The sequence below is a fragment of the Somniosus microcephalus genome, chromosome 18 (assembly GCF_052327205.1).
Source record: "Somniosus microcephalus isolate GS21.2 chromosome 18, FLI_Smic_1.0, whole genome shotgun sequence".
Taxonomy (NCBI): Eukaryota; Metazoa; Chordata; class Chondrichthyes; order Squaliformes; family Somniosidae; genus Somniosus; species Somniosus microcephalus.
In genome coordinates this window covers 10,762,595-10,777,966 of record NC_141004.1, presented here as the reverse complement: position 1 = coordinate 10,777,966, position 15,372 = coordinate 10,762,595, and the positions used below count along the sequence as shown (strand labels likewise).

The following is a 15,372-nucleotide window of genomic DNA, read 5'->3' as shown; positions in this document are numbered from 1 at the left end:
CTTGAGGGAAATAAACTTGCAGGGCTACGGGGATAGAGCGGGGGAATGGGACTGACTGGATTTCTCTACAGAGAGCCGGCACAGACTCGATGGGCCGAATGGCCTCCTTCTGTGCCATTATGACTCTATACTGTAGCTGACCAGGTTCTCATTTTTACATCTTAACATAGAATGATACAGCACAGAAGGTGGGCCATTTGGCCCATCGTGCCAGCTCTTTGAACGAGCTCTCCCATTATTCCCACTCCCCTGCCATTGCCTCCTAGCCGTGTGTTTTTACCCTTCAAGTAATTATCCAATTCCTGCTCGCCTGCCACTTCAACCAAAAGTTCTCCCCCGCCCCCCCACCCGCACCCCTTCCTATCGCGTATCAAGGACAAGAAGCTTGAGCAGTCCATGCCCCATCCCTCTTTATTTTCTACAAGTGTCAGTGTATTGCCTTAGAGGTCGCACACTCGCCCCTGAACCAGCAGATCGTGGGCTCAAGTCCCACTCCAGGGACTTATACACACACAATCTAGGCCGGCACTCCAGTGCAGTACTGAGGGAGTGCTACACTGTCGGGAGGTGCCGCCTTTTGGATAAGACGTTAAAATCGATAAATCGAGGTCCCGCCTGCTTGCTTATACGGACATAATGAATCATTTGGTGCTCTTGAGAGTTCTCCCAGTGTCCTGGCCAATATTTATCGCTCAACCAAAACAAATCAACTGACCATTTCTCTCATTGCTGTTTGTGGGATCGTGCGGTGTATAAATCAGCTGCCACATTAGCCTGTATAACGGTAACAACTTCAAGAGTCATTTATTGACTGTAAAACACTTTGGGACATCCAGAGATCATGAAAGACGCGAAATAAATGTATGTTCTTCCGTTCCTTGCAGAACTTGTCTTTCCTTCTCACCTTAACCCATTTCCATGACCCCCTCCCCTTGCAAAGACCACAGGGCCCCCCCCCCCCCCATTGATCTCAGCTTACATTCCACCAGCCTCTGCATTCACCAGATTATGTTTCACTACTTAGAACATGATCCCATCACCAGGCACATCATCCGCTCCTCTCTTCTGAAGGCAGTGTTCCTTCTTGTTCATTCTTCCACCACTCAGCTTCCAGCCACCCATCTCTGGCACCATTCTGTGCATACAGCACCCGCAACTTCCTCCCACATAATTGCCCAGGACACCCCCCCCCCCACTTTCAGTGCGACAAACCCAATTTACATCGACTTCCTCTAATCTAGTAGACTGTAATCGCCGCGCACTGTGTGGTCTCCTCTACATTGAGAAGATCAAACTGTGAGCACCTCCATTCTGACCACAATTGAAGATGCAGAACCTGCCTGTGGCTCCCCATTTCCCCCTCTCTGGCCCCTAACCAGCCTCAAGATGCGCATCAAGAACAGTAATATCATCTTCTGGGTTATTCTGTAAGCCTTAGGTTGGAACCTTGGCTTTAGTAACCTCAACTTTACCACTCAGTTTCTTTATGGGATGGGCTGGGCTGCTGGTGGGCTGGGTCTGTCAACCTCCAGAGGGAGGGGGGGTGGGGGGAGGAAGGTGTGGTTTGCATTTCAGGTGCAGATTCAGTTACAACGCAGCCCATTCAATCCATCTCTGCCATTGGAGTGTCTGTTCTTCTGTCTTTTTTTTTTCTCCCTCCTCCTGTCAGCTGTGGCTCAGTGGGTAGCACCCTCGCCTCGGAGTCAGAAGGTTGTGGGTTCATGTCCCACTCCAGGGACTTGAGCACATAAATCTAGGCCAACACTCCCAATGCAGTGCTGAGGGAGCGCTGCACTGTTGGAGGTGCCGTCTTTCGGATGAGACGTTAAATCGAGGCCCCGTCTGCTCTCTCGGGTGGACGTAAAAGATCCCATGGCAATATTTCGAATAAGAGCAGGGGAGTTCTCCCTGGTGTCCTGGCCAAGATTTATCCTTCAACCAGTATCAGCAAAAACAGATTATCTGGTCATTATCACATTGCTGTTTGTGGGAGCTTGCTGAGCGCAAATTGGCTGCCGCGTTTCCTACATTACAACAGTGACTCCACTTCAAAAGGTACTTAATTGGCTGTAAAGCGCTTTGGGACGTCCGGTGGTCGTGAAAGGGGCTATAGAAATGCAAGTCTTTTATCCCACCAATCCATGGCACGTTTTCTGGTACACGATCTCCTGGACAGGCTCTGAACGCTCGAGGGGGGGGGTCAAAGAGCAATGTTCCAGAGTAATTATTTCCCCCCTTATTGGCCGTGTTTTTTTTTCCCACCTCTTCCAGGAGATTAGGTAGAATGTGGAGGTGGGGGGGGGGGGGGGGGGAGGAAAGAGGGAAGAAGTGTTTAGTCAGGACACTCCAGCCATCAGTGTGTGGGGCAGGCTTAATGGACCAAACCAGGTCTTTTCCAGCCCATCAATCTCATATGTTCTTGCACCAAAACCACAGTATTGCCTCAGATATTGTTAAAAGACCGAATACCAAAATAGATCACAAGGGTGAAATCTTTATTGTAGCTTAGCTGTAGTACAAAAAGTTCTACTGTGAATTACCAATAAAAAGCTAAACATCATTTAAGGTTTGAACAGTTCCTGCAGATACACCGAGTTCATCTGGTAAGCCTTCAGCCAATCAGAATTTCTCTCCGAGCTGCCGTAGTAAGGGTAACCAATGGCAGCATAGTAACCGCGCCAGGCATGATAGTAAGCCTTCCAGTAATCACTGGAACATTCCGGTTCAGCGGGCGGCAGGTGGTCGCTTTCGGAGGAAGGGCACGATGCACCCTGGCTGCTCGCCTCCATGACACTGGGAGCTTCGGCCGTTCCAGCTGGTCCCATCTTGGGATCACCCCTGGATCTTTTCATGCTGCCCTTGGGAGGCCAGCCTTTAATGGAGGCGCTTTTAGGATCTAATGCTGTATAATTTTCAAGCGGCCTTTTGGAAGGTGTGTTGGAGAAAGAATCAGAGCCCGCGCGGCCTTTGAAGCCCCCTTGCCGGGCAGGGGTCTGAAGGCCATGAAGGCTGGCCCGACTCGGGTTGAGGGGGCCCTCCGGCACCGGGCTCGGGTCTTTCCTCCGCAGGTCTTGGTTACGGACGCGCGCCATCACCGGCGCCTCGGCCTCGGTGGATGATTCTCTGCTGCTGGTCCTGCTTTTTGCCGAAGAGCTCGCACTGGAGCTGGAATCGCTGGGGTCTTGGCCATCCAACACAGGAGCTTTTGCCCGCTGTTGAGAAGCGTGCAAACACATCATATCCCTTTTGCTTAAAAACAGGTTACTGTTCTGCTCCCGGGACATCAGCTCTCGGGTTTCCAAATCTTCACTTTCGTTCTGCGACTTCTCCTTCAAGACCCCGGAGAAACCAGTCCACCGTCTGACTATTTCCACAGGGTGCTCATTCCGTTCGGTGAGGAAGCTCTCGTAATCTTCCACAATCTCCACGAAACTCAACGGCCTCTTCCCACGTTTCGGTTTTTTCTTGAACAGTGTTAAGGGTGTGATTTTTGGAAGCGTTTCTTGCAGAGCCTTCCTCTCTTGAAGCGTGACGGTGACCTCTTCAGCCGACGACTGGAGCCCCTCACCGAACAGAGCATCTCGGAGATTTGACTGGACCTTCATTTTGATGTCACGGTCGGGGACGTGGCAGACACTGACCTCGGACGCCCTTCCAACGCCTCCCCCGAGCCGTTGCTGGGGTTCTTTTTCTGTCGGCGCCTTCCTCGGTTTCTGAACCTTCCTGGTCGTGAGCTTCTTTGCAGCAAGTTCGACACGGGGCAATGACGGTGGGTCAGGGGCTGTGTCCGGCTGCTTCACAACGATTGAAGGATCGACTTCAATGGGCGCTGAAGTCTCTGCAAGGGATGAATTCTCAGTCTCTTGCACCTTGATGCCTTCTACGTCCCAATCAATAGGCTCTTCCAGTAATCCTGGTGGAATTGGATCTATTAAAAAAAAACAAAGAATTCGCAGAAAGAGTCTATTCATTCCCCTCCAACTTACAGTCCTGAAGCCTCTTGTTGGGGAGGGGAGTGGAGAGGAGAGGAGGAGGGTACTTGTGGCAATACTGTCCTCGCCAAGTGTCTGCATATGTGCCAACAGGAATTGCCAGACAGAAAATCAGCAACATGAACCCTGGTTGAATTTCCCTCCTCCAGTCCAGCTGCACTGGTTGAAACTCAGCAGAGTACAGGGATCAAACTTCGCAGTCTACATGGGTTAGTATTTTACCAGGCAGTGTATTCCCCAATTAAACCACTAGGGGAGCTGGCCACTAGCTTTAACCATAAGCTGGTCCACATCCATGCTTCTCCTGCACACGAGAGGAATTTACTTTATCTTTCCCATTCCTCAAAGACCCACGGCTCTTCCCCGAGCAAGAAGTTTCACAGAGGATATCGACTTGTAAGTAAACCAGAAATCATCCCATCCCATTATACAACACATCCAAGCCAGGAAATCCAGTCCCCAGCTGTGTCCTTGTGCATGCTGTGCTGAATCATTCTGGTTCAGACGCCTCACAATTCATCTTACATACTGGACGCTCCATAAATCAGAGCTGTGATCACCATTTGAGAAATCCAGCGGTACCAACTTTTGCCCCTTTATTAAGTTCATCTCAAATCTATTCTTGATTTGTAAAAAGTATTATTTTAATACATCTGTGTCCATGTCACACATGGAAAACACGGTCATATTTTTAAATTAAAAAAAGACTGCAGAGAGAGCCAATTATTTGAATGTACAAAGAAACTCCTCCAGCCCCTGAAAATACATTACAGACACAGCAGTCAGAATGTCTAACTCCTGACCGTGCTTGGTCATCACAGAGGGAATTCAGGCATTTCATCTGACCTGCAGACTACAGAAATTCAGTTTACTATTCTTACAGGGATTGACAGGGTAGATGCTGAGAGGATGGTTCCTCTGGCTGGAGAGTCTAGAACTAGGGGGCGGTCACAGTCTCAGAATAAGGTATCGGCCATTTACGACTCAGTTGAGGAGAAATTTCTTCACTCAGAGGGTGGTGAATCTTTGGAATTCTCTACCCCAGAGGGCTGTGGAGGCTCAGTCGTCGAGTATATTCAAGGCTGAGATCGACAGATTTTTGGGCACTAGGGGAATCGAGGGATATGGGGATCGGGCGGGAAAGTGGAGTTGAGGTCGAAGATCAGCCGTGATCTCATTGAATGGCGGCGCAGGCTCGAGGGGCCGAATAGCCTGCTCCTAATTCCTAGGTTATGTTACAGGTACATAAGGCTGCACTGTTTAACAGATATGGTCTTTCAACAACAACTTGTATCCAACTTGGATCCAAAGTCATCCCATCCTCTGTCATCGAATTACAGTATGCAGACGATGCTCGTGTCTGCGCTCACTCGGAGGTCGAACTCCAAACCATCGTAAACACCTTCACCGAAGCATACGAGAGCATGGGCCTTACACTAAACATCCGTAAGACAAAGGTCCTCTACCAACCTGCCCCCGCCACACAGTGCTGTCCCCCGATTATCAAAATCCACGACAAGGCCTTGGACAACGTGGACCACTTTCCATACCTCGGGAGCCTACTGTCAACAAGGGCAGACGTCGATGACGAAGTCCAACACCGCCTTCAGTGTGCCAGTGCAGCCTTTGGTCGCCTGAGAAAGAGTGTTTGAAGACCAGGACCTCAAACCCGGCACTAAGATCATGGTCTACAGGGCAGCAGTGATACTTGCCCTGCTGTATGCCTCAGAGACATGGACCATGTACAGCAGGTACCTCAAAGCACTGGAGAGGTACCACCAACGCTGCCTCCGCAAGATCCTGCAAATCCATTGGCAGGATAGGCGCACCAACATCAGTGTTCTCGCTCAGGCCAACATCCCCAGCATCGAAGCTCTGATCACGCTCAATCAGCTCCGTTGGATGGGTCACATTGTCCGCATGCCCGATACGAGACTCCCAAAACAAGCGCTCTACTCGGAGCTCCGGCATGGCAAGAGCCCCAGGTGGGCAGAGGAAACGCTTCAAGGACACCCTCAAAGCCTCCTTGAAAAAGTGCAACATCCCCACCAACACCTGGGAATCCCTGGCCCAAGACCGCACCAAGTGGAGGAGAAGCATCCAGGAAGGCGCCGGGAGCAAGAGAAAGCCAAGCGCAAGGAGCGCACGTCAACCCAAGCACCTCACCCACCTGCCCCTTCAACCACCGTCTGCCCCACCTGTGACACAGACTGTAGGTCCCGCATTGGACTAATCAGCCAGCTGCGAGCTCATTTTTAATGTGGAAGCGAGTCATCCTCAGTTCCGAGGGACTGCCTAAGAAGTATTTATATAGCGCCTTTTATAGAGTAAAACGTCCCAAAGCGTAAATCATGCTTGACTAATTACTGGAATTTTTGAGGATGTAACTGGTAAAATAGATAAGGGAGAACCAGTGGATGTGGTGTATTTGGACTTTCAGAAGGCTTTCGATAAGGTCCCGCATAAAGAGATTAGCGTGCAAAGTTAAAGCACATGGGATTGGGGGTAAGGTACTGACTTGGATAGAGAACTGATTGGCAGACAGGAAGCAAAGAATTGGAATAAACAGGTCTTTTTCCGAGTGTCAGGCAGTGACTAGTGGGGTACTGCAGGGATCGGTCCTAGGACCCCAGCTATTCACAATATATATTAATGATCTAGAAGAGGGAACTAGATGCAATATCTCCAAGTTTGCAGACGACACAAAGCTGGGTGGGCGTGTGTGCTGTGAGGAGGATGCAGAGAAACTCCAGTACGATTTGGACAGGTTGGGCGATTGGGCAGATGCAGTATAACGTGGATAAATGCGAGGTTATTCACTTTGGTGGCAAAAGCAGGAAGGCAGATTATCTGAACGGCAATAGATTGGGAAAAGGGAAAGTGCAACGAGACCCAGGTGTCCTTGTGCACCAGTCGCTGAAGGTAAGCATGCAGGTGCAGCAGGCGGTTAAGGCAAATGGTATGCTGGCCTTCATAGCGAGAGGATTCGAGTACAGGAGCAAGAATGTCTTGCTGCAGTTGTACAGGGCCTTGGTGAGACCGCACCTTGAGTATTGTGTGCAGCTTTGGTCGCCTTATCTGAGGAAGGATGTTCTTGCCATGGAGGGAGTGCAGCAAAGATTCACCAGACTGATACCTGGGATGGCAGGAATGACGTACGAGGAGAGATTGGGTCGATTAGGCTTATATTCGCTAGAGTTCAGAAGAATGAGAGGGGATCTCATTGAAACTTACAAAATTCTAACAGGACTGAACAGACTAGATGCAGGAAGGCTGTTCCCGATGGTGGGGGAGTCCAGAACCAGGGGTCACAGTCTAAGGATATGGGGTAAGCCATTTAGGACTGAGATGAGGAGGAATTTCTTTACCCAGAGAGTGGTGAACCTGTGGAATTCTCTACCACAGAAGGCAGTCGAGGCCAATTCATTAAATTTATTCAAGAAGGAGTTAGATATATTTCTTAAGGCTAAGGGGATCAAGGGATATGGGGAGAAGGCAGGGACAGGGTACTGAATTTGGATGATCAGCCATGATCGCATTGAATGGCGGAGCAGGCTCGAGGGGCCGAATGGCCTACTCCTGCTCCTATCTTCTACGTTGCTATGTTTCTATGTAAAGTGCTTCACAGGAGCGATTATCAAACAAAATTTGACACATAAGGAGATATTAGGACAGGTGACCAAAAGCTTGGTCAAAGAGGTCGGTTTTAAGGAGCGTCTTACAGGAGGAGAGGTAGAGAGGTTTAGGGAGGGAATTCCAGTACTAAGGGCCCAGGCAGCTGAAGGCACGGCCGCCAACGGTGAAGCGACTGAAATCACAGGACGCACAAAAGACCAGAATTGAACCTCGCCTTTCTGGTCATATTTTTGTAATTGAATGACCTTATCCAATGTTTACTTCACAGCATTTAGAATCTGTTGCCTAAAAGCACATAGCTTCACTTAAGCAGCAGAGCAGTACAAGGTATAGCACTTCGGAAATAAAATGCTGGAAATACTAAGCAGCATCTGTGGAGAGAGAAACAGAGTTAACGTTTCAGGTCGATGACATAAGAACATAAGAAATAGGAGCAGGAGTAGGCCAATCGGCCCCTCGAGCCTGCTCTGCCATTCAATAAGATCATGGCTGATCTGATCCTAACCGCCAATCTATCACAGAACCATCTCCTGAATCTAACAGAATTAGACACACGAACTAGGAGCAGGATCAGGCTACACGGCCCCTGGGCCCACTCCGCTACCCACAAGGCCATGACCGATCCGAACCTAGACTCATGTCCAAATTCCTGCCCGCTCCCCGTAACCCCTAATTCCCTTTACTTCTAGGAAACTGTCTATTTCTGTTTTAAATTTATGTAATGATGTAGCTTCTACAGCTTTTTGGGGCAGCATATTCCAGGGACCTACCACCCTCTGAATGAAGTAGTTCCTCCTCATCTCAGTTTTGAAAGAGCAGCCCCTTATTCTAAGACTATGCCCCCTAGTTCTAGTTTCACCCATCATCGGGAACATCCTCCCCGCATCCAACCCCTTCACAATCTTATATGTTTCAATAAGATCGCCTCTCATTCTTCTGAACTCCAATGAGTAGAGTCCCAATCTACTCAACCTCTCCTCATATGTCCATCCCCTCATCCCCGGGATTAACCGAGTGAACCTTCTTTGTACTGACTCGAGAGCAAGTATGTCTTTTCTTAAGTATGGACACCAAAACTGTATGCAGTATTCCAGGTGCGGTCTCACCAATACCTTGTACAACTGAAGCAATACCTCCCTATTTTTATATTCTATCCCCCTAGCAATGAAAGCCAACATTCCATTGGCCTTCTTAATCACTTACTGCACCTGCATACTAACCTTTTGAGTTTCGTGCACCAGGACCCCCAGATCCCTTTGTACTTCAGTACTTTCCAGTTTCTTGCCATTAAGATAATAACTTGCTCTACGATTTTTCCTGCCAAAGTGCATAACCTCACACTTTCCAGTATTGTATTCCATCTGCCAAATCTCTGCCCACTTACTTAGCCTGTCTATGTCCCCTTGAAGGTTTTTTATGTCCTCCTCACTCACTACTTTCCCCCCCATCTTAGTATCATCTGCAAACTTTGATGTTACACTCGGTCCCCTCCTCCAAATCGTTAATATAGATTGTAAAGAGTTGGGGACCCAGCACTGACCCCTGCGGAACACCACTAGTTACTGATTGCCAGTCTGAGAATGAACCATTTATTCCAACTCTCTGCCCTGTTAGATAGCCAATCCTCTATCCATGCCAGAATATTACCCCCAATCCTGTGATTTTTTATCTTAAGCAATAATCTTTTGTGTGGCACCTTGTCAAATGCCTTTTGGAAGTCTAAATACATTACGTCCACTGGTTCCCCTTTATCCACCCTATATGTTACTTCCTCAAAGAACTCCAGCAAATTTGTCAAACAGGACTTCCCCTTCATAAAACCATGCTGACTTTGTCCTATTAAATTATGATTATCCAAATGTCCTGTTACTGTCTTCTTAATAATGGACTCCAAAATTTTACCTACCACAGATGTTAGGCTAACCGGTCTATAGTTTCCAGCCTTCTGTCTACTGCCTTTTTTAAATAAGGGTGTTACATTAGCAGTTTTCCAGTCTGCCGGGACCTTTGCTGAGTCCAGGGAGTTTTGGAAAATTATTACCAATGCATCCACAATCCCTACCGCCACTTCCCTCAAGACCCTAGGATGTAAGCCATCAGGTCCAGGTGATTTATCCGCCTTGAGTCCCATTATTTTACTGAGTACCACTTCCTTAGTGATTTTGATCGTGTTTAGCTCCTCCCCCCCTATAGCCCCCTGTTTGTCCAGTGTTCGGATATTCTTAGTATCTTCTACTGTAAAGACTGATACAAAATATTCAGTGTTTTTGCCATCTCCATATTTCCCACTATTAATTTCCCGGTCTCATCCTCTAAGGGACCCAACATTTACTTTAGCCACCCTTTTTCTTTTTATATAACTATAAAAACTCTTACTATCTGTTTTTATATTTTTTGCTAATTTACTTTCATAATCTATCTTCCCTTTCTTAAATCAATCTTTTTGTTATTTTTTGCTGTCTTTTAAATTTTTCCCAATCCTCTATCCTCCCACTAGATTTGGCTACCTTATATGCCCTTGTTTTTAGTCGAATACTATCCTTAATTTCTTTACTTAGCCACGGATGGCTGTCTTTTCTTTTACACCCTTTTCTTCTCAGTGGAATATATATTTTTTGGAAGTTGTAAAATAACTCCTTAAATGTACACCACTGATCATGTATCGTCTTACCCTTTAATCTATTTTCCCAATCCACTCTACTCAATTCCGCTCTCATACCTTCAGTCTCCTTTATTGAAGCTTAGCACGCTTGTTTGAGATCCAACCTTCTCACCCTCTAATTGAATATGGAATTCAACCATGTTATGGTCACTCATTCCAAGGGGATCCTTTACTAGGACATTTTTAATTAATCCTGTCTCGTTACACAGGACCAGATCTAAGGTTGCTTGCCCCCTGGTCGATTCAGTTACATACTGCTCAAGAAACCCATCCCTAATACACTCAATGAACTCATCCTCAAGGCAGCCCTGCTCAATTTGATTTGTCCAATTAATAAATCAGAACCTGACGAAGGGTCATCGACCTGAAACGTTAACTCTGTTTCTCTCTCCACAGATGCTGCCTGACCTGAGTATTTCCAGCATCCACAGTATTTTGCTTTTGTATAACACTTTGGTCCTTGTAAAGTATCATTACAGTGAGCAATGCCATGGGAGAGCTGTTACTCATCATATATATATAAAAACCAGTATGCCCCATAAGACTTGCATTTCTATAACACCTTTCACGGCCCCAGGACATCCCAAAGCGCTTTACAGCCTATGAAGTACTGTTGTGATGTAGGAAATGCAGCAGCCAATTTGCGCACAGCAAGCTCCCACAAACAGCAATGTGATAATGACCAGATCATCTGTTTTAGTGATTTTGGTTCAGGGATAAATATTGGTCCCAGGACACCGGGGAGAACTCCCCTGCTCTTCTTCGAAATAGTGGCCTGGGATCTTTTACGCCCACCTGAGAGCGCAGACGGGGCCTCGGTTTAATATCTCATCTGAAACACAGCACCCTCCAACAGTGCAGCACTCCCTCAGCACTGCACTGGAGTGGGTGGGGCCGATTAGGGACCAAAAAGACCTATGCATGGAGGCAGAGGTACTAAATGTGTACTTTGCATCCGTCTTCACCAAGAGGATGCTGCCATAGACAGTGAAGGAGGAGGTAGTGGAGACACTTGATAGGATAAAAATTGATAGCGGTATTAGAAAGGCTGGCTGTACTTAAAAAAAGATAAATCACCAGGAGAGGATGGGATGCATCCTTTAAGACGCTCCTCAAAAAAGGGTGTAAAGATAAACTCAGCAACTACAGGCCAGTCAGTTTAACCTCGGTAGAAACATAGAAGATAGGAGCAGGAGTAGGCCATTCGGCCCCTCGAGCCTGCTCCGCCATTCAATGAGATCATGGCTGATCATCCAAATTCAGTACCCTGTCCCTGCCTTCTCCCCATATCCCTTGATCCCTTTAGCCTTAAGAAATATATCTAACTCCTTCTTGAATATATTTAATGAATTGGCCTCAACTGCCTTGTGTGGTAGAGAATTCCACAGGTTCACCACTCTCTGGGTGAAGAAATTCCTCCTCATCTCTGCCCTAAATGGCTTACCCCTTATCCTTAGACTGTGACCCCTGGTTCTGGACTCCCCCGCCATCGGGAACATCCTTCCTGCATCTAGTCCTGTTAGAATTTTATAAGTTTCAATGAGATCCCCTCTCATTCTTCTAAACTCCAGCGAGTATAAGCCCAATCGACCCAATCTCTCCTCATATGTCATTCCTGCCATCCCAGGTATCAGCCTGGTGAATCTTCGCTGCACTCCCTCCATGGCAAGAACATCCTTCCTCAGATAAGGCGACCAAAACTGCACACAATACTCAAGGTGCGGTCTCACCAAAGCCCTGTACAACTGCAGCAAGACATCCTTGTTCCTGTACTCGAACCCTCTCGCTACGAAGGCCAACATACCATTTGCCTTCTTAACCGTAGTGGGGAAGCTTGTAAAAACAGTAATCAGGGAAAAAATTGTCACTTGGATAGGTGTGGATTAATTAAGGAAAGCCAGCACAGATTTGTTAAAGGCAAATTGTGTTTAACCCACTTCATCGAGTTTTTTGACGAGGTAACAGAGAGGGTAATGATGAGGGTAATGCGGTTGACGTGGTGTACATGGATTCCCAAAAGGTGTTTGACAAAGTGCCACATAATAGGCTTGCCAGCAAAGTTGAAGCCCATGGAATAAAAGGGACTGTGGCAGCATGGATACGGAATTGGCTAAGTGACAGGAAACAGAGTGTAGTGGTGAACGGTTGTTTTTCGGACTGAAGGAAGGTATACAGTGGTGTTCCCCAGGGGTCAGTACTAGGAGCAATGCTTCTCTTGATATATATTCATGACTTGGACGTGGGTGTACAGGGCACAATTTCAAAATTTGCAGGTGACACAAAACTTGGAAGTATAGTGAATAGTGAGGAGGAGAGTGATAGACTTCAGGAAGACAGACAGGCTGGTGAAATGGGCAGACACGAGGCAGATGATATTTAACACAGAAATGTGTGAAGTGATACATTTTGGTAGAAAGAATGAGGAGAGGACATATAAACTAAATGGTACAATCCTGAAGGGGGTGCATGAACAGAGACCTGGGGGTATGTGTGCACAAATCGTTGAAGGCGGCAGGGCAGGTTGCGAAAGCTTACGGGATCCTGAGCTTCATGAACAGAGGTATAGAGTACAAAAGTGTGGAAATGATGATGAATCCGTATAAAATACTGGTTTGGCCTCAACTGGAGTATTGTGTCCAATTTTGGGCACCGCACTTTAGGAAGGATTTGAAGGTCTTAGAGAGGGTGCAGAAAAGATTTACGAGAATGTTTCCAGGAATGAGGGACTTCAGTTACGTGGATAGACTGGAGAAGCTGGGGTTGCTCTCCTTGGAGCAGAGAAGATTGAGGCGAGATTTGATAGAGGTGTTCAAAATCATGAGGGGTCTGGACAGAGTAGATAGAGAGAAACTGTTCCCATTGGCAGAAGGGTCGAGAACCAGAGGACACAGATTTAAGGTGATTGGCAAAAGAACCAAAGGCGACGCAAGAAAAAACTTTTTTACACAGCGAGTGTTTAAGATCTGGAATGCACTGCCTGAGGGTGGTGGAGGCGGCATACTGAATCTTATCTTTCAAAAGGGAGTTGGATAAGTATCTGAGGGGGAAAAAATTGCAGGGCTACGGGGAAAGGGCGGGGGAGTGGGACTAGCTGAGGTGCTCTTGCAGAGAGTCAGCACGGGCTCGACGGGCCGAATGGCCTCCTTCTGTGCTGTGACCATTCTATGATTCTAACCTAGATTTTTGTGTTCAAGTCTCTGGAGTGGGATTTGAACCCAGAACCTTCTGCCTGAGAGGCAAGAGCGCTGCCCACTGAGCCACGGCTGACACTTTGGTCCCGTCACAACCCAATGTCACATTTTGTTACAGGGGCAAAACATCTCACAAGAGAGAGAAAGCCAGTTACTTGATGCTGTCTGCAGCCTGAAGCTTGCGAACATTTTCCAATCTGCACCATTCCCTCAACAAAACAAACACCGACTGACCAGAGGCGCTGTGTACTCAACAGTTAGACTTTGAGATATTAAAAGGGCACTGAAATAAAATGGAGTCAGTAAGTTATCCTAAAAATGAAACCGTTTTTGTTAACGGTTACAGTACGCAGTTACAACTTGGCTCCAGTTAAAAACAATTTAGCAGCAGATCGCACTTTCAATTAAATTCACGGTCTTCACCTACCAGGCAGACACAGGAGCTGAAGATTGCATCGCTGTGCTATTAGCCCCAACTCATTCTCCTCTTCACCACGGCAACAATAAGTTACAGCCAAGCCTTGAGTGCCTGAATGAATATCAAAAGAATATTAAGATGCAAGGTTTTATCTAGTATTCAAAAAGACTCATTAATACCACATTATTAAAAAAAATTGTAACTTTCCCCGTATAATTTTCACCTCCGCTTTTCTAAAAGCACTGCCTCGTGTTGGCATACGATTCCACTCACTGCTCTCCAGTACTTCCCCTTAGTGGCCATTCCTTCATGCGTGAACCTGGAGCACCAGGTTATTCGACTGCAGAAGGCTTCACAGTCAGTGTTCCCCCGTGAGCTGCGCTTTATTCTGCGCGGCTTGTTTCTTTTAATGCGCGGTCCCTTTAAATTTGTGTATGCGCGGTGTGTACAATGGAAAAGCCGGGGAGCGGTCCGCGCGGAACCTTGCAGATTACTGTGCGGCCCCACGCGAGCGCACTTTGGCGGGAACATTGTTCGCAGCCAAGCTCAACGACGTCCACAGTCCATATTCCCCAGCCGCCACTTTCCAGTCGGGCCTACTGAGTAGTGACAGGTAGGCAGCAAGGCTTAGCTTGCACTTAGATAAAACGTCTTTCACATCCCAAAGCGCTTCATAGCTAATGAATCACCTTTTGAAGTGCAGTTACTTATATAGGCTAACTTGACAGCTAATTGTGTACAACAAGGCTCCACAAATGAGATAAATCATCAACTAATCTGGTTTTGGTGCCATTATGAGAGAAATAAGTGCTGGCCACAACACCGGGCGAACTCTTGCTGTTCTTTGAATAGCGGCGTGGGTTATTTTACTTCCATCTGAGCCAAAAGACGGGGCCTCGGTTTAACGTCTCATCCGCAAGACGGCACCTCCGACAATTGAGCACTCCCTCAGTGCTGTACTGGAGTGCAAGCCTAGATTGTGTGCTCAAGTCTCTGGAGTGGGGCTTGAACCCACGGCCCAGTAATGCCGCAGGTCGAGATGGCACAGCCATTATTCATATACCTCAACAGGGAAGGAAGCAGGGACTGGGTACTGAATTTGGATGATCAGCCATGATCGCATTGAATGGCGAAGCAGGCTCGAGGGGCCGAATGGCCTACTCCTGCTCCTATCTTCTATGTTTCTATGAAAGTTATTGCCTGTACATTATCAAAAGCAACATAACAAGTTTACGTCAATAATCCAATCTCCAAGTGCAGACAACAGCCATAAACCACTCTGGCTTTATAGTCGATTCAGGGACATTGCATCAATCTCCTAATTGGATTACTGCTTTTACAGGGAACGTACATTCAACCAATGTTCCCTCTAATTTTTTTTGGGGGGGGGTACGCAGTCCCTTTAAGTGGCTGTGCGGCCCATTCGAATGTTCGCACAGGCGCGGTTCCTTGCACAGAAAGCCGGTGGTCAGC

General features: G+C 47.3%; 1 protein-coding gene across 1 annotated transcript in view; it reads right to left on the bottom strand.

Annotated features, from left to right (window-relative positions):
• Nucleotides 1–2,474: 2,474 nt before the first annotated feature.
• Nucleotides 2,475–15,372, bottom strand: part of ddx20 (DEAD (Asp-Glu-Ala-Asp) box polypeptide 20) — a 47,032-nt gene continuing 34,134 nt past the window's right edge. Inside the window, exons 8-9 of the mRNA XM_086011044.1 lie at nt 13,909–14,010; nt 2,475–3,928 (exon numbers count right to left, since the gene is read on the bottom strand). Of these exons, the coding sequence (XP_085867170.1) occupies nt 2,562–3,928; nt 13,909–14,010 (1,469 nt within the window). The 3' untranslated portion in view covers nt 2,475–2,561. The remainder of the gene's footprint in view (nt 3,929–13,908; nt 14,011–15,372) is intronic.